Genomic DNA, 23,215 nt, shown 5'->3' with positions numbered 1-23,215 from the left:
AAGAATCTATAATTTATTATATTCAATAACTTGACTTGGACCCCTTCCATATCTACTGTATACACAACAGTGTAACGATCCTGCATTGATTTATTTGATCATTAAAATTAAATAAAAATAGAATGTAGATATGAACTTGGTTATGGTACACTTGAAATGAATCACTTTTATTGAGGTGTATTTAAAATAAAAGCCCCTGCCGGAAGTCTTGCTGCACATTGAGCTTGTATTAGCATCTACTTCAGTGAACATGTCTTGTTGAGCAGAACTCATACTTTCAACAGTATCAATTTAGTCTGGACCAAAATTTTGTCCGGATCAATTTAGTCTGGATCAAAACACCCAAGACGAGGGAGTGGTTAATCTGATTTTAGCCACAGAAAAAATACTCTTAGTCTCTTTATTTCAAGTAATAACAGCCAACATCCATGTAAGTTCATATAAGTACTTTATAATAGACTCTCCACATTATAAAGGATAAATATTCCTGCATTCATACAACAACATACATTGTGTACATGTACAGAAACCCTGTCAACACTGTGCAGCTCCAAGGTTTAACATTAAAAACTAATGAAAAAGGAGGGGTTTTTTTTAGGTAAGGAACAATTAAGCCATATATCCTGTTATTTTACTGTACAATAGTCTACCTTTTTCAACTGGTCATTTCACCCCCGCAAACAAAAAAGACAAATCACAGGCCTAACAACATTTCAGCCACGCCCACGCAGCGTCTCCAGGTTGTCACGGAAACATTTCTGAAATGTTGGGAGAGCACTAAAAGTTAGCTTGGCTAGCCCCTGCCCCAGAACAATGCATATGTTCCAGGCAGGGATATTTGTGACCTAAGACACTATCATACACATTTCCAGAACAAGAAATGTTTCCTCTACCACTTCCACCCCCCCCCCACCCCCCTTTACCAGAAGAGTTCCTGTCCTGTTAAGTGTTTTACATTATTTTCCCCTTCCACTGAGGTAAATGACTGGGCTCAACAGTGAATCCATAGCTTATACAGACAGGAGGAGTCAGAACAGCAGTTTTAACTGAACAGACGATCAGAACTGGACGCAGGACGCACGCTCTCATGCTGGGCGTGCTTCTCTGAATAGGGCCTGACAAACAATGACCCGCTTCGTTAGACGCCTTCAGTCGACGGCGTTCAGTTGCCGTCACTCAGGTGCTCAGGCGTCTCCGCCTGTGCCTCCGCCGCTCCCCTTAGCACCTAAACTCTGCTCGATACACGACGACGGAGGAATGCCTGAATGCTAGTCGATTTACACGAAGCTGTTTTTAAGCATGCTTTGCAGATTACGGCGATGTCTTGCCCTCTCTCTCTACATGATGGGATGGGACCTCGTTTCTCCTTACTTACAGTCGACAACAGCACCAAAAAGCTGCAGTCTCAGAACGACCTCCGTGATCGTTTCGCACAGGTGACTGCCACAGAGACGTCTTGAGACTGCTTACATCCGCTCGTTTGGTTGGATTAAAATGGCGGGAGTGCTACAAACTCTCTACGAAAAGGAAACAAACACAGAAAACCCGACTGGCACGTCATTTGAACCGAATGGCGGTTATTTTAAACATCCACTCACTGACCGAAGGGCCTGCCATTCGTGTTTGACACGAAAGGTTTGAGCAAGCACAAAAAAAATTGAGGAAGATGCACGTTACGCCTGATATCTCCCTGCAAGCTGGAGACCCAGTGGCCTTCCTTCCTCTTCCTCATCTTCCTCAGAGAGACACAGAGCAGGGGGATTGGGGTTGTTTGCGAGGGCAGAAGGATAGGGTTGAAAGGGGAATGGGTTAAACAAATAAGCCACCGCTCTCCCTCCTTTCCTTTGTTCCCTCCGTTTCTCTCTTTAGCCACCTCCCTCCCTCCCTCTCTACACCCTCTGAATCTCGAAGAGACGGACGTCCGTGTCGTACCAGATTGGAGGATCCACGTTTCTGCGGTTACAAAAAGAGACAGGGCCTTGAGTGATTCAACTGCACATGTACTTCATGGAGAGCAACAAAACATTTACCAAGAGCGGGGATTCCAACACTATATATTTACAAATTCAATACACGTTATATTAACAGTCCAATTTACAACCTTGGTAATATTATCACTGTAACTATTAAATTGTTACATTATATACTGCGTGTCTTCTGAGTCGTATAAATCCATGACATAACGGCATCACAATTTCAATATGGTTCCATATACTAATGCATTAAACACCCTTCGCATTTTGGCCTGTAGTGGGTGTGGAATTAAGATGTTAAACACTGTATTGGGGTCCATAGCAGGTCTTTGACCATACAGTAGGAGCACACTGCCCCCTTGTGGCCATGTGATTTACCAGGGCCTCCTAATTTCTACATATTGGTGCCGTAATGATATCACCAAAAGCTCACTGCACCACCAGCACCAACACTGGGGTGCAGTGGAGTATTTCAATTCACAAATCAGTCATTTTCTCCCTGATTCTGGGCTACTGGGGATTGGCGAGAGTGACCTGGTTGGCCTGTGACTCACCGCAGGTAGACCACGCCCCACATGTAGGTGCGGAACCAGGTGGCGGTGCCAGCATTGGCCTGGTACTTGCGAATCAGGATGGGGTGCGGCACGGGCAGGAGGCCCACCAGCGTGCCGTGCTGGAGGAACTTCAGGATCTCAGACTCGTCCGTCAGGCCTCTGGCGTACAGATAAAATTAAAACAACCGGGGTAAAATTGCACCAAGTAAATAAATACGTCCAGAAAAACTGTGGCGATGCCGCCTGGAACAGACCCCCTGGGCCAGTCCGGACACACAGGCACTCAGGACCTCTGCGGGAGACAGGAGAGTCTCTTACTTGTCAATGCAGATCTTCTCCACCTGCGGAACCAGCACCTGCAGCAGCCGCATGATCGTCTGCAGGGGGAGCTTAACCTTCCAGGAGAGCACCTACCAGAGAGGGCGAGACGATATACAGCTGAGAGACAGTAATGCACGGTATACAGTATACTAATACACAGCTTGAGAGGCAATAATGCGGGCGTAGATTAAAGAGGATAGGGAGCCCGGGGGGGGGGGGGTCATAAAGTGAAAAAGGCGTGAGGATGGGGGACAGCGAGTCAGAGTAACCATGACTACCCTGGGGACTGAAGGGAGGGGCGGGCAGTACTCACCCAGTCTGGCGTGGGGTTCCAGGAAGAAACAGACGATGTGCTGGACATGCGTCTCCTCTCCATCTCTGACTCCGTGTAGAAAACGTCCTAGGAAAGGTGGGGAGAGGGTACAGAGACGCAAAATCCATCAGCACAGATCTTTACTTATTACTGCATCAAAATCTGACACAGGGAGTTATCGCCAAGTAAAAGAGGTTTCAATCTCAATAAGGCTGTCTTAGTTAAGTGTTCATAAAACAGTTCTGAGAAGCGATTTCCTCCCTAGGACCTCCCCCTGCTCCGCCCATGCTCCTACCTCATTGTCCCGCCCCGAATTGGATTCCGTGTCACTGGCGCCTGCGATTCCGCTGTGGTCCGACGGCGGGGTCTGAGGGGAGTCCGTCTGCGTGACCGTGACCATGGTCCCGTCCTCCGACACCTGAGACTTCTCCGTCAGTTTGTCAATGGCTGTGGAGGAAATGATCACACCGGTCAGCGTGTCAAGTCTCTCAGATGTTCAGTAAAACCCGTTAAAGCTGCTGTAGTGTTTTGGTGAAACGCTCGGTGAGGCGCGCGCTGAGTGACGGGCGGGGCCAGTACCGGGGATGGCGGCGAGGCTGGTCTTCAGCGTGCCCGGCTCCGCGGGCACCGCCGGGCGGGAGCCCTCCATGGAAACGGTCTCCTGGGAGCTGGTGCGGGAGATGGCTTCCGGCGACTTCTTCTTCCTCTGCAGGGCCTTCTGGATGGAGGCGGGGTCCGAGGGCAGGTTGGCCAGCTGGTGGAACACGTTGCGTTTGCGGATGATGGCGTACACCAGGTTGTAGTTCCCTGGAGCGGAGTGCCAAGATTAGGTGGGGTGGCAGGCGGGGCGGTGGACGGCGCACATTGACGGAGTGTAGCACAGTGGGTAAGGAACTGGACTTGTAACCGAAAGGTCGCAGGTTCGATTCCCGGGTAGGACACTGCCGTTGTACCCTTGAGCAAGGTACTTAACCGAAATTGCTTCAGTATATATCCAGCTGTATAAATGGATACAATGTAAAATGCTATGTAAAAAAGTTGTGTAAGTCGCTCTGGATAAGAGCGTCTGCTAAATGCCTGTAATGTAAATGTAATGTAATGGTGGAGAGTGTGACAAAACACAAGTGAACTGATGGCAGAGGGACATCAGCACAGAAGACTGGAGAGTGCAGCTCAGTACTGGGGGGGAAATACTTCATGACAAAGGTAAAGAAACAGGAAGTGTCCATGAATCTCAACAAACACATAGGAACTGCACCTATACTACAGACATACAGTTGAGGTACAACTGAACCCATGATGAAGAGAACAGGAAGTCCCTTTAAACACATACAAAATATACAGGAAGTGGGTTAGAGTCCATACTGAAGACACCGCTAATGGTCTACTAGAGGCAGGCCTCACCATCAAACTGGTACTGGATGATGTTGTTGAAGACCTCCAGCAGGAAGAACACCAGGTGGTGGTTCTGTGAGGCGGAGAAGAGGAACCAGGTGGTGGAGAAGGCCTCCACCAGGTGGAGCAGCTTGTTGGCAGCGACCATGGACAGACTCTTCAGGTAAGGTGACACTGTGAAGAGGAAGCAGAGGATGCTGGGTACTTACCGGGATCCAGGTAGCAGGACAGTTGTTTCAGCGAGAGCACAGGGCCTTAAATGTGACATCAGTGGGGGGGGGGTGATTCAGGAGGTGGAGTTTGGAATTAGCAATACATGCAGGGACTGATTAACAGTTTAAATAGAAATGCTGGCAATGTTGGATTAAAACAATCCTGATCTTAACGAGTATATTTCAAAACAATAAATTTCATATGAGGGATTATCGGAGTGACCAATAATGACTGTAAAAAAAAAAAACCAAGAGTGTTAGCGCATAGTGGGCTCAATTCTTGAAAGACAATGTGTACAGCCGGCCACCAGGTGGCGCCCAGGTCTCAGCAGCACTTACCGTTCACCACGATGGTGAGCAGGCAGTCAAAGAGTGGCTGCAGGCGCTGGTGTCCACTGGTGATGATCTTGTGAAAAACCTGCGGTTCACATGGGGGATGAGGGGCTCATCACATTTTGGATTAATTTCACACATTCGGCGCGTGTGCGCGTGTGTGCGTGTGCGTGTTTGTGTGTGTCGGCTGAGCGTGTGACAGAAACTCACCACGATGAGCAGATCAGCGTGGGTCCCGGTGAAAACGGGGATGTCCATGGGGACGTGCATGGTGTACGGCTTGTTGAGACGCACCCCAAAATTCCTCTCCCCACTCAGCAGCAACAGTATGAATACACCGATGTGCATGAGGCCAACGCGGGCTGCAGAACAAAGGCACACACACAGAACCTGGATATCAGCGAGGCCAAGGCCACTGGAACTGTATTAGCCTGCTTCTTCCCTATACTACATGGGGGGGTTTTCTGTGAAGTGAGAATGCTCGGCTACAAATAGAAAAAGAAAGAAAAATGGACTGAACTGGGCCCAAATTTCTCTCCCACTCACATTGGTCCGCACGGGCGTCATTTAGGTAGTACAAGATGGGCACCAGGATGTCCAGCACGTCACTGCTCTTCAGCACAAAGAAGAGGAATTTCTGAAACCCAGATCATTACAGGAAGGGAGTCACAAAATGGCCAAATATTACCCTGTTACCGAAACAACAGAGGGTAAAAATACAAGCAGTCCAGCAGCATTCTATATTGTCGAAACCATTTCCACAGAAAGATGTACAATTGATTCGCGTTCCCAAAACCTATTTTTCTTTGTCTGATGTACAGTGGTCTCCTAAATGGTGGAATCGTGGCATTTCCTGACAGGTGTTCTGTAATACTCAGGTGTTTTGCTACCTTGTTGAAATCGCACAGCTTCCAAAAGAGAATGAGAAGCTCCTGGTGAAACTGGATCTTCTTGGTGGAGTTTGGCAGGTAGGTCTGGGACAGGGGGTTGGTCAGAAGACGAGCCAGCCCTTTCAGGACAAAGTTGTAGTCCTAAATGCGGAGAGACAGACGTGACTCCTAGCTCCTGTTTGATGGAATAAATCTGACAGCCACGATCAATATTACTTCAAGCTTCTTGATACTATTAGACTTACTGTTGTGTTTACATTTCCTGTTGTTTTTTTTCTTTATGGTAATAACTGTTAAGACAATTAACCATACAAGCTGTGGCTATATATAGTAAATACACACAAATAAAGCACTTAAATTGATTGGAAGACTGAAAGGTACAAAGAGAACGGAACATAACAGATGGGACCACTAAGAGATTTTCTCTTTTCTTTCCCACCTGACAAGGAACCACAAAGACATTTAAAATGAGGGGCACGAGCAACAAGGGACACTGAATAACGGAACCTGTCACAGAAAAGTTGAAAATTACCTCATCCCGGTGGATTCTGGATAAGTAATTCACAAAGAGGTTATCCGGACCAATAGACTACGGAAAGATAACAAAAAAAAAAAACATATTTTGCACCCAGATTTAACCCACTCATTTCCAAAATGATCTACAAACCTTGACACGGCAAATACATCATTTAAAACAACATTCAAAGGAAGCAACTTCTTAATTGAGGCCACTGAAGGAAAATGATTATGGGGGGCGTGGGCTCTTACTTCCTGCTCATCCATGCTGGAGGGGGAGGAGGGGGGTGAGGAGGAGGGGTCCGTGACGGGGGTCCCGTGTTCCAGGGTGACGATGAGTATTTGGACAGCGTGCTCCACCAGCTGCTCCCGGTAGTCAGAGAACAGCAGGTGGTTGTAGGGGATGCCATAGCCCACGGGGTCGTAGGCACACACCACGTTGAGCAGGGAGGTGAAGAGGGGAAGCGTGTGTCTAAGAGGGCAGAACAGAGCAGAATGTGCCGCCTTAGCGCCCCCTATAGGCAGATTCTGAACAACCTGCGGTGAAGGGGGGGGGGGGGGGCGTGGTTGGTTTAGTTTGAGTTAAGATATGTGGGTTCCAAAACAATGCATCGGTTTCTCTAGGATTAACTGTGCATGTGTATGTGTGTGTGTGTGTGCGCGCATGTGTGAGTGTGTGTGTGTGTGTGTGTGTGTGTGCGCATATTTCACCTGTTCTCCGTGGAGCAGAAAAAGGTCACCCAGGGATTGACAATACTGTCTTCAGAAGAGGAGGGAGGCAGGTACATTGCCTCAGAGAAGCAGGTCAACAACAGCTTCAACAACTCCGTCCTGAAGAATAAGGAAAAAGACAGAGGGAAGGAGAAAAAGGAAGAGAAAAGGAGATGGAGGGAAGGAGGGGGAGAGAGAAAAGTGAGGGGAGCTGCCCTTGCGCCAAGAAACACACCAATAACTTTTGCCAAAAGCATTTCCCATGATGCTTTGCCTTACCTGTTGAGGTCGTGGATGTAGTTGAGAGGCGGGGACTGAGCAAACCCCACCCCTGCCTCCCAGATGTATTCACAGCTGTCGATGGAGTGGATGTCCTCAGCCGTATCCTGCAGGACAGACCATGTGATCACAATTCCCAGCAGCCAGTGGGAGAGGAACACCCATACCAATACTAATACCATAATTTTAATTTCCATCTTATCCAAAAAAGCCATAAATGGACTGCATTTATATAGCGCTTTTATCCAAATGGAGATCTGACAAATCTGACAAATAAATGGGCAGATTTACTCAGGACTTTATGTCTGTCTCATGGCTCATTCCAGAGCGGAATCCACATCTGTTATGAACTCAGGAGGTGTTGTCACTATATGCATAAGATAACCATAAATTGCAATATATGTAAAACGTATATAGTATATACGCAATTACTTTTGGTAAATAGTACAAAATTAACAACTTACCCAGGTACATTTGGAAAATTGTTATGGCAACAGAAAAAGTTTCAATCTCATGAAATCCCTACTTCCAATATATAATGCAGTTCAGGGATTGTTACTATACAAGATTGTTTTATTAAAAGAATTTGCCAGCATAGAACAGAATAGAATGGAATGGAATAGAATTGGATAGAAGTCCAGTAGCCTATCCCTGAGCTTCAATCAACCATCCAAAGTATGGCTGCATTGCAACCCTCGTCCTGCAATCCTTCTTGGGCCTACTGGCTTTAATTTTGACTTCATAATCAACAAGTAATTCAGCACAAAGAAACCAGGTGTGCAGAGATAACAGTGTAATCAATGGCTCTAAATCAATTGAATGAAAACCAAACCACAAAAGAAGAGTGCGTGCTGTGTTGTTATCAAAGACCAAGGCATTTCCTCAAAGCAGACCGAAACCAGAAAACCCACAGGAATTCCAGCCAATCGGGTAAGGCCTTCGACGTGTGGTTCATTACGAAGTGAAAATCCCTCAGCTAAAAACAGATTGGCTGGTCAGCAGTCACAATTCAGACCCCCCCTGACACGGTCAACAGGGCTAACAGAGAAAGTGGGGGGGGGGGGGGGGGGGGGGTTAACCTCATAATCTTGAACCAGATAAGCGGTACCAGGAAGTGTTTACATTCCTGGGGTGTCTGTGTGTGTGTGTGCGTGTGTACGTGCGTGCAATCCGTCGTGCGCTGGCCGGATGCCCAGTCAGTCAGTCAGATGCGCTAACAGTAGCATTCAGCATCAAAGACCATATGAATGCTTTCTCCCTCGCTCACCAGGCTAGCAGGCTATATAATCCCTCCCTCACCTCCTCAGTTTATGTGTAGTGCATGGCCAATATGCGTCACCAAAGGGAGTGCTAGATATAGGTATTGACCTTCACTGGAAAGTGCTTTGAGGTCCCAAAAAGTACCATTATAACAGCATTACTATATTATTGTTATTATTATAAGGCTAGCTGCTCTGCTGGAGGGGGAGCAACACACATGCAAAAACGTGTTTGTTTAAACACAACGATCACAGACAGTTCCAGTAACACACAGTCTGGAAGTAACGCTGCATTTAACTGTGCAACCCCTGGTGACAGACAGCCTGAGGCCTGCAAGGCTTGCATAAGGGGGGGGGGGGGGTGCATGCATAACCGGTCTACCAGTCTTCCTTAAGATCATCTTTCATGATGATACATACAACTGCACCATCACAGTTGAAGCACAAACATCACAGGTTACTGTGAGACCACAACGTGGGGACTACACTTATACATATGAGGCTGCAACAATGCTGGCTGAAGTGGAAGGTTCAAACGTGCACACAAATGTGTGCAGGTTATTCCCCCCCCCAGTCAGAGGGTATAAAAACAGAGGCCCCTCCCACCACACCACTGTGCAAAAAGCTGCTTTAGCAAACATCCAGCAGCATAACTGATGCGTTAAAAAAAATAAACACAGAATGCAAGGATGTCAGCCAAGCAAATTATGGATACACGGCACATTACAAAATGAATTATTAATGCTTCTATACAGTGTTTGCACAGCTGACAGAGAATCCTGTCGCAGTCCAGAACCTGTGCGACTCATTTGCTACAGACGCCTGCTGGAGGTTTGGTTTCCATTTACAAAGTCAGGCTGTGGCCCCTACGGATTTAAGACTGAAAAAACCGGTAGCCTTTACTTTAGCTAATTCACTCAAAGTTCAGAACAATGTGCAATATCATTTGATCAAAGAGAGACATGAGTAATAGTTGAGACAAAGATGAGACAAGGCCAAAGAGAGGGGGGAGTGAGAACAGCTGTGATTGGTCTAAGAGAGGGTAGAGTGAAAACAACTATGATTGGCCAAAGAAGGGAGAGTGAAAACAGCTGTGATTGGCCAAGCAGAAATGAAAGCAAGACACTAGTAACAAAGAATATGATTGTATTAGGAGACCGAGAGAGAGAAGGGAGCATCTGATTGGTCGGACAAAGTCTAATGCAGGAGAGACGTCCAAGAGATAAAGTTGGGGCGAGTGGAGGGGTCATGCTTGGGGAAATTGGGCAGTACTCACGGGACCCCCTTTCCTGTAACTGTGCACAGTAAAGTCAGGACAGAAGAGCAGGTCAGCGATGGCCAGCAGGAGGGATTCGGCAAGGGGACGGGCAGTGTCGTCCTCCCCCTCGTCCATCTGCAGAGAACGAAAACAGACACGCTTCTGTCAGGGCAACAGTGCGTCAGGACAAAGGAACTTGGGTGTAAACCAGCCAGGTAATACCAGTAAACCATCACTATTTATACTCAACTGGAAATGAGAAAGTTCACGTTCAGCTCTAATAGAATTAAATGGTCTGGTGGCTTTACCTTGGAGTCTAAACCCCCTGCTACAGAAATGAACCCAGAAAGACGTGCAGCATTTTCACAGCACCTGGTGTCAAAGCCTCCGGCTCCAGTAACTGCAGAAGCCCGTGAGACAGAAAGAGAAATCCCCATGGGAATGGAGAAGTCTCTTTACACATCACACCAGCCCCAAAAACACAGCATCACTGCAGGGCGAGGAACACTGGCAACCTCAACACACTGTCTCCACAAGCTTTTTCATTGTGTGTACGGTTTATACCCCTTATTCCCTATAATAAAACACACCCAATAACAAGCATCCACTCCTTCACAGTACACAGTATACTCAAGAGTCCACCCTTCCTGTTCAATTTGCTCTCTCTCTGATACGCTGAGACACGGAGCAGACCTGCGTCCATGTGGCCTCTCACTGTAATTTAAGGACCCTCAGCATTCCCTCCGTTCCAGTCCTACAAAAGGACTGCGTACAATGCAGTCTGTGTTCAGACAGAGATAGGCAGGAGGGGAAGGGCCTGATGGAACCCCAGGTAAAGGGGAGATGGAATTTGCTCAGGCATCACACTTCAGACTGAGCTCTCTGCCCACTGTCCGTCTGGCACATCTAAACAAGAGCACTATAAAGCTATTACAGCGGCATACTTACAGAAACATTTTCAAGCTCGACACTTTATGATACTTACTTTGCGATAACTATGCTCAGATTGCCCTTTTCATCATTTTTTAAGTACGTGGTAAAACTTTTGCAGCTGGAAGCTTGGAGCCTATGTTAACACAGTTACCATATGATGTCTATGCAGTCTTATTTGCTTATTTGTAGATCACCCATTTTAAGAGCAAAGTGTACACCAAAAGCCGTTGGGGAAACGCTCAGCCCACAGTGAGGACTCCCTCATAGTAATGGCTACCAAACGATTCCCCCGTTCATCTCAAGCGCTGTTCTCCACACCCCAATCATCACACATCGTTATTTTTAAAGGTCCCAGGTGTCAAGGCGAAGTGAGAACAGACCGCAACGCAAGGGACAACCGCCTCCCGGTGCCTGCGATCCTCCCGGTGCATCCTGGGATACTCGCACCACCTGCCTCAGGCTGCCAGCATCCAGCCAACGCTCGAACACAATGGCACAAAAACCGCGGCTTGCTCCACAGGGAGGACGACAATGGCAGCTGTGAATGGCGGAGCTCAAACATCCCCTCCCCCATGACCATAGACAGTTGGCAATAAAGAGACAGCTGGTGCCAACGTACACAGAAGAGAGGGGAAGCCTCCTAAGAAACTTATTATTATTTAATTGCTAGCAGATGCCCATGTTGAGGGCAAATTTGGTGACTCACATTTTACATACTATGCATTTGTGCAGCTGGATAATTAACGAAGCACTTCAGTTGAATTACTTTGCCAAAGGGTAATCTGTCAACCCACTGTTTAAAGATTCTTCACGTATGCTCCTGTTGCCCATACACTGTCAGCTGATATACTTTTCGAGCGTTTCATTTGAAGCAATGAAAACTATAACTCCATTCCCCATCCAAAGTCAACAGGTCTGGGATTGCTGGGAGGCTTATCCTGTTAAGGAGTTGCAAGCTGTAGCGCAGTGAGTGGCAGCGGACCTCATGCTTGTATACGGTCTCCCTAATCTACAGGGAAGGTTGGGGCAATATGCACCAATAAACAAGACTGGGCATCCAATGTTGAGGAGACACAGGGGAAAGGAAAGAATAAAAAGTCATTCTCTCGCTCTCCCTTTATTGCCATTCCTAACTTCAGTTTCTTTTTTCAAAGCAGTCAGTGTTGGATACACACTTCTATGTTGAAAAACTGAAACCTGGTTCCCACAGTTGGTATGAGGAAGTCCAGAGAGACATCTGAACAACCTGAGGGAGTTCAAACTGATTTCTGATCAAAAGCCATGGTTCAGAAATGCCCATTACCCAATGGTCTTATGCACAGACTTCTTGTACACAGCCATGAACTTACAATAGCCATTGCACAGACATACCATTTACTAGATTAGATTAGTACAGTGTTTGTCTTATTTCTCACTGGGATTAAGGATAGGTTAAAACTGAACTAAAATGTACATATCACTTACTGTGCTGGAACAAAAATAGACAGATATGAATCTAATCCCCATCATTGTTGAATACAGAAGCCCAAACATCCAGCCAAATCCCCCCACAGCCAGTCTAGATTACATAAAACCACAGAATATCTGTGCAGTGTTATTCTCATTCAGTGACTCAATTGCATTTCCTCTGGCAGCCAGCGGGAGCAGCACAGAGGCACAGCGGTCCAGGAACTAGACTGATCCTAAACTAGCCAGAGGCTGCTGAGAGAAAATCCGCCATATCGCCGTCCTACTTGACCAGCCAGGCACAGCAAAGAAAAAAGAAAACCGTCGGAGACCCGGCGACTGTTTCTAGCAAGAGTCAACTGTGGCAGTGAGGGAGAGATTAAATTTATGCGCCTGCATTCAACTTCCGGTAGGCAAAGAGTTCTTTCACAGAAGCATGTAAATATTCACACACAAACATTCTAATGGAATTCTGGATTACAATTTGCATGGGGATAATTAAAAAGACAAACAGAAAAACTGCTGTGGATGCTGCTTTTGCCTGCTCCACACTGATGAGATTTTTGCCAAGTTGACTCAATGGAGTATACATGCCCACCCAAACAACACCCCTACCCCTGCCCCTGCCCCTGCAGCCTGCACTCACCCCGGCCTGCCCTGCACCGGGCACCGTAGACCAGAAGAACCCCCTCCAGTCCGGGTCCTCGAAGATGTAGGGCAGGATGCGGGTGAGGAGGCGGGCACAGTTCAGAGCGATCTGCTTCTCCTGCTCCGCGGGGCAGCCGGAGTCCGCCGCCTGGACCAGCTTCTCTACAGCCTGGGGGGGGGAACAGCGCGTTATAGACACACGCGCTCACACACATACCTGCGCACGCGCGTGTGCACGCATACGCCGTTTAAACCCTCAGGCAAAGTATGCAAACACGCACACATTTTAGGCTAATTATTTATTAGCGACCAAAGTTAAACATTACAACAAGGGGCCTGCAGTTTTCCTGCCAGGGACACTGTGCAGCTTGTAATAACTCAATGTCAGTGTCCCCAAAATGAAAGTCCAAAATGGCCATAGACATCTGCAGCATTAAGGAGGCTGTTTCCTACAGGGGCAGTGTTAAGACAGGGTGCTGGGGCACAGAGCAGAGGACTGCATGACCGAGCCTGCCGCCATCTTGGAGCTCTGTTCAGGAGTGACACTCCACACCAGTAGATGCATTAAGATTGAGGCCTGCAGCTCTTCCAAAGCACACTGCTGCCATGGGATGTCTACCCACTTCACAACAGGCTGCAATTACATGACCCCTGACCCCTGATTTTCAATCAGGCCAGGATGCACCAAGCAAAGTTTGCATTCCAGCTGAATGGTAAACTGTAACCAGGGCTATGCCATGCCAGGTTGGAAGGGGAAAAAAAAAAAAAGAACTGAGCACATAGCAGCAGCTTCTGCTAAAAATATGCAGTTGCAAAAGAGAAGCACGCGCGCACACACACACACACACACACACACACACACACACACAGGCACACATGCGTACATATATAACCTGCACAACAAATGGGGAAAACTAAAGTATCAACAGTAAAGTGCAGTAGGTTACAGTGCATTGCAGTGACCATGGAGCAAAATTTGTAGCACAAGGGTTGCAGGTTTAATTCCTAGATAGAGCACAGCATGGAACTGTAGAGAATTTACTGAATTGGTTCAGTAAATATCAAGCAGGCCTACAAATGCAGCCTATACAAGATGTAATAAATACTAAGCAAATAAATCCTGTAACAATAAGGGAACTGCAATCTTGTAACTGGGAGGTTTGCAGGTTTGAATCCAGGACGGGCCCCTGCCATTACAAGCTTGAGAATGATATAGCGATATTGAATTACAAAAATAATGTGGCCAGACCACTAATGTCTGCATTCAAATGCTATATGGGACAACACAGAACAGAGGCAGCAATACCATTAAATACAATAAAATAAAAATCATAATCCACTCTCAGTTGAGAGTTCATGTAAGTCAACAGGAAGTGCCTAATTTCAGGACACAGTATCCCTCCATTTTCCTCCTCACAGGCAACACTGTCAAGGAGCTGCCAATGAGAAACAGGAAGTCGGAAGCACCAGCCCATTTCCTGTCTCTGTCTACAGCAGAACCCCGGTCCCCTGCCGGCAGGCAACAGTCGATTAACAGAAAAGTTATACTATGCAAATCACTCTGTTAAACAACAAGGTATTTACTGAAACAATTTCAGTTAAGTACCTCGATCAGATGATAAATACAACTTCACAACTCCTAACCTGCCAATTTAATTTCTTCATTGACAGGGTCGTGCGACCAAACTGACAGCAAACACTGGGTATGGCTTCGACTTGTTACTGTAACTGATGGAGCTGCCATAGACAGTCAATCATTGAATAGAGGAAACCAATCAATAGGCTTTACTCTCCAAATCAAACCACAAGGGCTGGTTCAGATCAGCTATCAAGTGATAACACAAGATAATTCCATCCGTTCTGGAACTGACTTCACAGGCCTCACTTTCCAACCCCTTCAAACTAGTTCCCCGAGCAACCATGCAGTAATGGTGATATTAATGGATCAACCCCAAAAAAGATACTCACGGCATAAAACAAAAAGCAAAATAATGATATTTCCATTTTTCTCCACAAAGAAAGCTATGCAGACTGCAACGTGAAATGGATATTTACTTGTGGCCACGTTTTCATGTTAAAACGAAAACTCTGGGTCATGGTCATGGTCTGGTTATGCAACCCCCCGAAAAAATTTAATTAAAAAATAAATATCTACCCTGCAGCAGCGGTCCAATTACCTTTAGGATGCATTACAGCAATATCGTTCCAAAGAAAACCTAATGCTACGGTTAGGCTGCCCATGTTGTGACAGCAGTTCACCAGCGTTCCATTCGTATGAACTAAAGCCAAATACAAACCGTCAGTCACAAGCCGCCAGTATCATACCTTGTAACACAGAGTGGCCAGGTTGGAGGGCGATTCCTCTCGGACAGCTCGGATTTCAGCGGCTGGCACAAGCGCAAATACGTCCTGGACAGAGGTGGCAGTATCTGCCCAGAATTGGTCCCAGAATGCATCGTCTGTAGCTTCCACGGGCTTGGGGGGTGAGAGAGATTGTAAGGTGGAATTTGGTTCCATTTCATTTCTGTTTCCTAAACCACTAGTGATTATGCGAGACTGGTGCTTTTCTGAACAAGCCCTCCATACCGTTAAATACGGCCATGGGGATCCAGAATTCTCGCATTAGCAAATACACAATTTATTGACTTTCTTTCTCTGCAACGACTAGACCCAGAAACTTGAATTACATGTTAAGCAATCTATCAATAAAGAGAGACTTGCGTTCATAAATTATTTTGGTTATGTTCAGTAAAAGTGTGTGTGTGGGTGGGTGGACATTATATAGGTACGGATACATAGGATGCCTGTAAACCTTGCTCTTGGAACGCATGGAACACCCCCTGCTTCTCAAATCTCTGTCGCCATCCTACCTTATGAGCCTAAAGCAAGTGCGGGTGTGGTAAAGGAAATGTACAGATGTATTTTACGAGCCAAAGGTTGGCTTGATCTGATGAGCAAACAGTAGAAACCATTCGTCCCCGCAATATGTTGACATGTACTTTAAAGAAAGAAAAAAATCTTCACCTGCCATGCATCCACCCATTTTCCCACACATCAGATTGAATCTGTATTATAGAAAAGAAATAGACGTCCGAGTTCTATTCCAACGAATTAAGAATTTCGATATTTCTTATTTCCCCCCATCTATTAGACTACCTGCGTAGTCTAGTAAATTGGGAAGCGAGATAGTAAGCTAGATATACACATTACATTATGTAGCTACAGCTGGGGAAACGGTTATGCCAACGCTGGTTAGTCAGTTTGTATAAACATTATTTAATGGATGCAGATTTCGGCTCCTTTCCAATAGGCCAATTTATTTTGTATGGCTAGTATTTAAAAACTTGGTATAAAAAATAATAATAACAACATACCACACATTTTCAAACGTTATCACTGACGTAAATATACTGCCAATAACTACATGCTGTCGCAATATTGTTATTATTGTTATATTCTTATGTATTCACATTTTAACCCACAATCATATAATAATGGTTTGCGCCGCGCGCAGCATTTGCCACCATCTAAGTGCGCCCTCGTTGCCGTTCGTCAGGAGACACGAATTATTTTCTGCATGCAACATTTTTTGCAAAGCATTTTTAATCAACCGACCTGTGTTTTGGTTGTTAGCTGTATCACTGCTTTCCTGAAGTTCAGCTTTGAGTCGGAGGTGCCCATTTCGACTTTCCTTCAAATGATAAGACGCTGCTGCTGTTTTGTGTCCTATATTCTCCATCCACTGCGCTCGTACGTCATCCGATTTGCCGACTGCAGCTGTGAGCAGGATGCAGGACGGGCGACTTCCGGGTTCCAATCGCACAGACACTTAATAAAACAATTACATATCCACAATTTCGCGTAAGCGTTGTGGTAATATGAATACCGGTGAATTTCCAAATTAGCAAATGACTAGGTCTACTTACAACTTCTCTTTATTATTTTTTTATTCGTCAATCTACACATCCCTTAAGATATAATTCCAAGAAACGCGGATTTTTGAGAAATATAAAATCGAACGATCGCTCTTAAAAGTCTTGCAAGTTACTTCTAAATGTTATTCGCACAGACAGTTCCTCATTTCAATGCGTTCTTTAGAAATACGCGTCACACCACTCTATTTATTCGCATTAAGACAGTGGACGCAGTGCACTCCCTAAGTACCCGCACTAATCGTCTCCAGTTTAAGGGTTAACTAGTAATACACAAATTCCAGTTTCAGTTTTCCTTGAAATAACACTTTATCATACTGTCGAGGCAAACCAGGCCATTGTAAAAACCAAAATTTATTACCGTACTTTTAGGAAAGCCAGTTTTGCCTAGTTAAGCAGGAATATGCAGGTGTAGCTGCATGGATTCTTTTCTATGTTTTCACACCACGGTATTAAATTAACGCAATTTGTTGAATATGATGAAAGGGAAAAGGGTTTTTCAATATAACACCAGAGAATACCAGTGACATCGGTAATCGTTTCACTATTAGTTCTTATATTATATCCATGTACGTCAGAAATATTAAAAGCACAACAGTGCTACCTTGTGGAAAATATAAGGACTAACTAAGCTACCAATAAGTAAATACTAAAAAAAACAAGCACGACCCTCTGCTTGTCACGTAATTTTAGATTTTGACTGTGATTCTCATAAGGACAGCAAACCAAAGACGCTTAGCCTTTGCAATGCTTTTGGAGCATCATTGCCGTTATCACAACCTTAGAGTATGAACACAACATTATTTTTTACAGGTTCCTCTGGGGAGGCTATAGAAATGACAAAGGACCGCTAAAGAATATTGGACCCCAACTGTTAGTAGCATGAACAAACGCCTGATTCATTAAATGTTCCTTCGTGGCTGTTAAATTATTTAATCAAATAAATTAAGCAGTTACATTCGAGCATAAATTCAAGCGCATCTGATGAAGGAAGTACTATTAATCTCAGTTCCAAAGGATAACGTGGACAGTCTGTCTCTGCTTACTGTCGTATAGGTGTCTAACCTGCGCCGGTACGGTTTGTGAAGGCGAATCTGTTTTGCGCAGTCGCAAAATCATGTAAACATCAAACGGGCAGCTGGGGTGTGGAAACCGGTGTAGTTACAAAATTCTACAGCGAAAGATTACATTGTCATAACTGTCATAGCGTGTGTTATGTGTGTGTTAAGTTTTAGTGGATATTGGAAAAAGTAACATGAATGAGGAATGTACGTTTCGTACTGTGTTGTCCTTTTTTAGGGAAGAGGACGTTATACTAGGTTTGGCAGCTAACGCTAGCAAGAGTTGAAACACACACAGCATAATTCGGCAAACCTGCATTTTGCTGTTTTGTATTTTCTGTTAATTTCTGTTTTTTTTTTTGTTTTTTTTACATAACATTAGCTAGCTAGCCATTGTTGAGTCTCTTATTACCGGGTGGAAAGCTTGCCATGTTTGAAAGATAACGTTAGCATTAGCTAGCATTATGGACCCTGTCTAGCACTCGATGAGGAAGGGCCCAACACAACGCCAGCAAAGCTGTAGAAACAGCTCGTTTTTCACCAAGCTGCAAGTTTGTTACATTTTTAGTTTTAATAGCCAATTCTTCTGATGTTAACGGAAAACCGGTAAGTTGCATAAATCATATTTTCTTCTAGCCAAATAAATTATCTATTCACCTAACGCTATGAGTCTGACGCTTAACAATACAATAGGTCAATATGTAGCTAGCTAGTTGCGTATTAAAAACCGGCTAGCTAATTAGACTAGACTAGTTAAGTTAATGTTAGATTTGTCACTGGCATGGTAACTTGTTAGATGCGGTTCAGAGTCTGGCGATTCTTAGCTGCGTTACGTTAGCTACGTAGGTAGACTAGCTCGTGTTGGCTTGCTTTCGGTTTGTAGCATGACTAGCTAACTTAGCTGTCGCTGTGTTGTGAATGCATGTCTGTTGTGTTCCCACCGATAATTACAATGTGGACAGTGATATTGAAACTGTAGGCTGTCTAGCTAAACATTTATTTAATTAAAACATGGACTACCTAACACCATCTGGTTAGTCCCCATACGACACTTGTTGCATTAGCATAACTCTGCTAGCTAACGCTAATACGCAGCCAGTGACTTGCATTTGTGGCAGCATACAAAAACTAACGATAACGTTACTTAAAGCATTTTAGGCCAACTTGTCCAATACTAGCTAGTTACTAAGCTAGCTGCTATTTAGCTAAATTCATTTTGCTGTACAAATTAGTTTAGTTCGCGAATTGCAATCCCCATTCGGCGGCTGAATATTACAAGATGCTACAGTGTATCCACTCGCAAGATGAAAACGGAGACATTTGAGTGTCTGTGAGCATGATGTGGTGAGCATGGGTTCATGAGATTTCTGGCTTGGCTGGAATGACAGCGCTTTATTTGCAATGTACACTGAATTACGACCTGTTCCACATTTTAATTACGGCTCTTCAGTTATATCCAATTTGTTTCTAATGATGTGTTGAATCTTGTGACAAGAGCAACTAGTTATAAAAACAGTCTTCAGAATTGCAACAACTGCGTTTCATGTTTACATTCGGTCTAACTAGTTTGAGTTTATTGTTTCCTCGTTTCTTGCAAGTCACAAGTCAAACTTTATTGTCCCATTAATGTACATTTTGTTGTGGACAGGTTTAAAAACAAGACTTTATCCATGCCGAGAATACATGTATACATTCATTCTCCACATACTTTCTGTCTGGCCACCAGGCATTTCTGCAGTTGATTTAACCAATGAAAATAAAATAAAAATCTGCCGGTGACATTAAACCTTTTATTTAATATATTAAAAGAACACTTTTTTAAAAGATATTTAGCGAAATCTTACATTTTAACCATTTACTGCATGTGAAACATCCACTTTCACAAATTTTCACAACAGGAAACGGAGGCGCAGTTGTGGCCATGACGATGGAGAGCCTCTACCTCAGGCCAAGAGGTCAGGCGCAGGTCACCCACTCTTCCCTGAACTGGGCAGGGATGTCTGGGATTCGGAGGTAAGTACAGTTGTTAATGTTTTTGGAAAAAACTATGCAATTGTGTGTGTGTAGGCGCTCCTTTCTGCAATGTCCACTATCGATTAGGGAGAACATAGGCAAGTGATCTCCTCAAAAACACTTGCTGTTAGCTGCTGCTTCTCATCACACCACAGTTTGCAAGTCCTGAGTGATGCAGGGTAGTTAAGCTGAATTGCTTTAATTAAATTTACTAGCTATGCAGTGTGTTGTATACTCAGCTTAGCATGAACAAGGACGTCTGGTAATCAAATGTATAAATAGAGATAATGAAGGACATTGAGGAAGAGGTAGTCTTGGACTCATCAGCGCACGCTGGAACTGTGGTGGACGAATAAAGAAGGCAGCAGTGGTTACAAATGTCCTAGGATGTGTGTCCCATCCTAGGCTCGCTTTCTCCTTTCCTTTCCCTTTCTTGGCTTTGTCTCATATGTACACTGCCTCTCCCTGTAGTCTTCCAGCAGTGATTGCAGTGCTATAAGCAGTCCAGAGGGGGCAGCAGGGAGCAGCAGCAGCGGCGGCGGAGGCGGCAGCAGCAGCACCAGCCTCCAATGCGGGTCGGACAGCAGGGGGAGCCACTGCGCCGGAGGCCCCTGCAGCCCAGGTGGCTCCTCCCACTCCACCGAATCGGGCCCCATGAGCCAGGGCCCCTACCTCCACATCAACCGCATCCTGCGCGAAGCCCACTTCCACAGCCTGCACAGCCGCGCCCCGCCCACGGACACATGACTCCGCCTCCATGGGGGCAGGGCAGGGGGTACCACGGCCAGGGCTACAGAGAGGAAACCCCCCCCCCCCCCACCCCGTGCGCGCCTCTCTGCAAGGCTTAGGGGGAGATTGAGCACCGGGCACCTCAACCCCACCACCTCGCACAACTTCCTGTCAGGCCCTTCTTCTGTTCACGCCCATTAACTTCCAGTAGTGGGCGTGTCATTTCTCAGTAAAAAAAAATAATAAAAAAGAGAGTGCATCGACGAAAGAGCGTAAATACCGTGTGCTAACATCTCCATTTTGCTTTTACTTCTTTTTTCTGGCCATGCCAGTTATCGTGCTGTGTACAGAGCCCCAGCAGTGTGTGATTAGATTAAAGTGTGAGGGAAGGAGGGAGTGTTGCTTGAAAGGGATGGAGAGAGTGAGAGGCAAGGATGTTCCCCTCGCTGGAAATCGCGCAGCATCAGCAGCCCTTCTCTTGACGTCATTGGGTGACGTTCTCTTGACGTCATTGGGTGACGTTCTCTTGACGTTATGGTGACACTGTGACCAAATGGGTAACGGGACCTCTTTACAGAGAGACTCTTCCCATTTGCCACAGGTCTTTGCCAAAGCCGGTAACTTAACAACCAGTCACTCAAGCTTTACCTTTGATTTGCGGTTTCCTGTGATGGCTCCTTAATGTCCTCCCCTGTCCAATCAGCTGCGTCGAGACTAGATGTTGTGGGAGGGGCTTAATGGGTCTTCCAAGTTTGGAACTGGGGCCTCAGGGTTTTGCAGCCAGCTGAGAGGAAGGGAGTCTCCCTCCCTGTCCGTCATCGTTTAACACTCAGGCTGTGCGCAGAGAAGGACCGCGAGGACCGCTCACGGTCTCACGGTCTCAGCTCGCCCTAGTCTGGCGCATTAAATAATCACGGGAGGGCTGGAAATCTCAGCGCTGGTCACCGAGCCGTACTTAAATCCCTTGCCGCCGCCCACCCCTCCGACCCCCCCCGGTGTCCGACCCGGTCCTGTTCGCAGAACGCCTTGCCCGGCCCCGCCCCGCTCCGCCCCGCTCCCGTGGCTGTGTGAGGCAGCCCCTTGATTGACACTGACCTCTGCACTGTTCAGCCAGAGTCCCAGGGAGCGACCGGTCACTGTGTGCCCTGGCCCCGAAGCACTGGTCCCGACTTGGCACAGGCCCCGCCCCCTGTCTTACCCCCTCCACCAGGGGCCCGAGGCAGTTCAGTTCTGTGGTTGGCACTGTGTTTAAGTACTTGCAAAAATCAAAAGCAACATTTGATTGTTATCATTAATATTGAGTTTTTGTATTTAGTATTGTACATGATGAACCTCCTATCAGACGTCAGAAGTTTAGAATTCTTTTAAATCCACCTCTTGCATTTTGAAATAAAAATAGATGTTTTTAAATGATGTTTGTCTTTTTTTTTTATCACAAGTGGGGCAATACGGAAGGTGTTGTGCAACTGTGCTGCAAATGCAGGATTTCATTTTTCAGACACTTCCCCAGATTGGCTAACGCATATTACACTTTATATATTCAGTCCATTTAGACAGCTGGAAGTTTTACTGAACCAAGTCAGGCTAAGTACTTTGTTCAAGGGTGCAATGGCAGTGGCCAAGCTGACAATTCAGTCTACAGTCTTTGAGTTACCAGCCCAGTTCCCTAACCGTCATGCTGCACTTCCGCCCGTTATTAAAATACTGTAGTCTGAGCAACCTTCCGAAAAGAAAAAAAATGTATAGTTTTTCCTCTCTTTTCTGGAGGTTGATCAGACTACATTGTTTTGTAGCAGTGGGAGCAGCAGTAGGACCAGCAGTGGGAGAAGCAGTAGTCAGAAATATTGCACAATAACTGTGCTGTGTATTGACAGTCGTTTTCCTGTATGTACCACTGAGGACCGAAGCAACAATGGCATTCTAATTATCCTAATTACTGTGGTCTTTGGGCATGTGCTCATATTCAGGGCAGCTGACAGTGTAGCAGTCCAGTCTGTCACCACTGTGTTGTAAATGGAGCCCATCTGCCTGATATGCTGGGTGAGGTAGCAGCCCTGAGGCCAAGATTCAGAAAGTTAAAAATAGTCAACCTTATTAATGTAGGGAGTCGTAGAGATGATTAAGATGACAGTAGAGCGTGTCTGGTGTGGTGAGCTTGGCTTCAGTGGATTCAACGATCTCTGACTCCTCCACAAAAGCCTGGCAAGGTTCCCCATGCAGTATCCGTGTGAGAAAATGCTTCTTTTGTCAATGTTGAACTGACGTGCCACACAAGCTCTGGTGCTCAAAGCACTTTGAATGGGCTGCATTAAACCATGACTTCCACTAGATGTCAGCATAAACTCAACCTTCAGGAATCAGGGAAGCCAACCTTTATGCTGATAGCGGGTGTAAGAATTTAGGCTGCATTCAAACTCTCGAAACTGTAGTTTTCTGTGC

General features: G+C 45.8%; 2 protein-coding genes across 3 annotated transcripts; one reads left to right on the top strand and one right to left on the bottom strand.

The window, feature by feature from the left end:
* Positions 1–431: 431 nt before the first annotated feature.
* On the bottom strand, positions 432–16,847 carry LOC135244197 (protein HID1-like). The gene is made up of 19 exons (XM_064316473.1): positions 16,657–16,847; positions 15,367–15,516; positions 13,040–13,210; positions 10,033–10,149; positions 7,498–7,604; positions 7,219–7,338; positions 6,760–6,979; positions 6,524–6,580; positions 5,992–6,132; positions 5,648–5,738; positions 5,312–5,463; positions 5,108–5,186; positions 4,566–4,730; positions 3,741–3,968; positions 3,457–3,608; positions 3,162–3,248; positions 2,846–2,937; positions 2,528–2,686; positions 432–1,953 (listed from the first exon to the last, which is right to left on the bottom strand). The coding sequence occupies exons 1-19, from the start codon at positions 16,720–16,722 to the stop codon at positions 1,890–1,892; spliced, it is 2,418 nt and encodes an 805-aa protein (XP_064172543.1). The 5' UTR covers positions 16,723–16,847; the 3' UTR covers positions 432–1,889.
* Positions 16,848–18,064: 1,217 nt separating this feature from the next.
* Positions 18,065–22,186, top strand: LOC135244199 (protein VCF1-like). 2 transcript variants are annotated; one of them, XM_064316475.1, is made up of 3 exons: positions 18,065–18,640; positions 19,933–20,047; positions 20,519–22,186. In XM_064316475.1, the coding sequence occupies exons 1-3, from the start codon at positions 18,624–18,626 to the stop codon at positions 20,792–20,794; spliced, it is 408 nt and encodes a 135-aa protein (XP_064172545.1). In that variant the 5' UTR covers positions 18,065–18,623; the 3' UTR covers positions 20,795–22,186. The 2 variants fall into 2 exon arrangements, with proteins under 2 accessions (XP_064172545.1, XP_064172546.1); XM_064316476.1 differs by lacking the exon at positions 18,065–18,640 and adding an exon at positions 18,740–19,378.
* The last annotated feature ends 1,029 nt before the right edge of the window (positions 22,187–23,215 follow it).

Source organism: Anguilla rostrata, chromosome 17 (genome assembly GCF_018555375.3).
Source record: "Anguilla rostrata isolate EN2019 chromosome 17, ASM1855537v3, whole genome shotgun sequence".
Classification (NCBI taxonomy): domain Eukaryota; kingdom Metazoa; phylum Chordata; class Actinopteri; order Anguilliformes; family Anguillidae; genus Anguilla; species Anguilla rostrata.
The sequence above is the reverse complement of the archived record's forward strand: the minus strand, read 5'-3'. Positions and strand labels throughout refer to the sequence as shown.

Excerpts from the sequence above, each read along its gene's own strand:
- LOC135244197 (XM_064316473.1), bottom strand. The coding sequence starts at position 16,722 with ATGGGCACCTCCGACTCAAAGCTGAACTTCAGGAAAGCAGTGATACAG. Across the intron at positions 7,339-7,497 it reads TACATCCACGACCTCAACAG|GACGGAGTTGTTGAAGCTGT; the intron begins GTAAGGCAAAGC and ends CTTATTCTTCAG. Across the intron at positions 6,581-6,759 it reads CCAGCATGGATGAGCAGGAA|TCTATTGGTCCGGATAACCT; the intron begins GTAAGAGCCCAC and ends ATCTTTCCGTAG.
- LOC135244199 (XM_064316475.1), top strand. Across the intron at positions 20,048-20,518 it reads GGGATGTCTGGGATTCGGAG|TCTTCCAGCAGTGATTGCAG; the intron begins GTAAGTACAGTT and ends CTCTCCCTGTAG.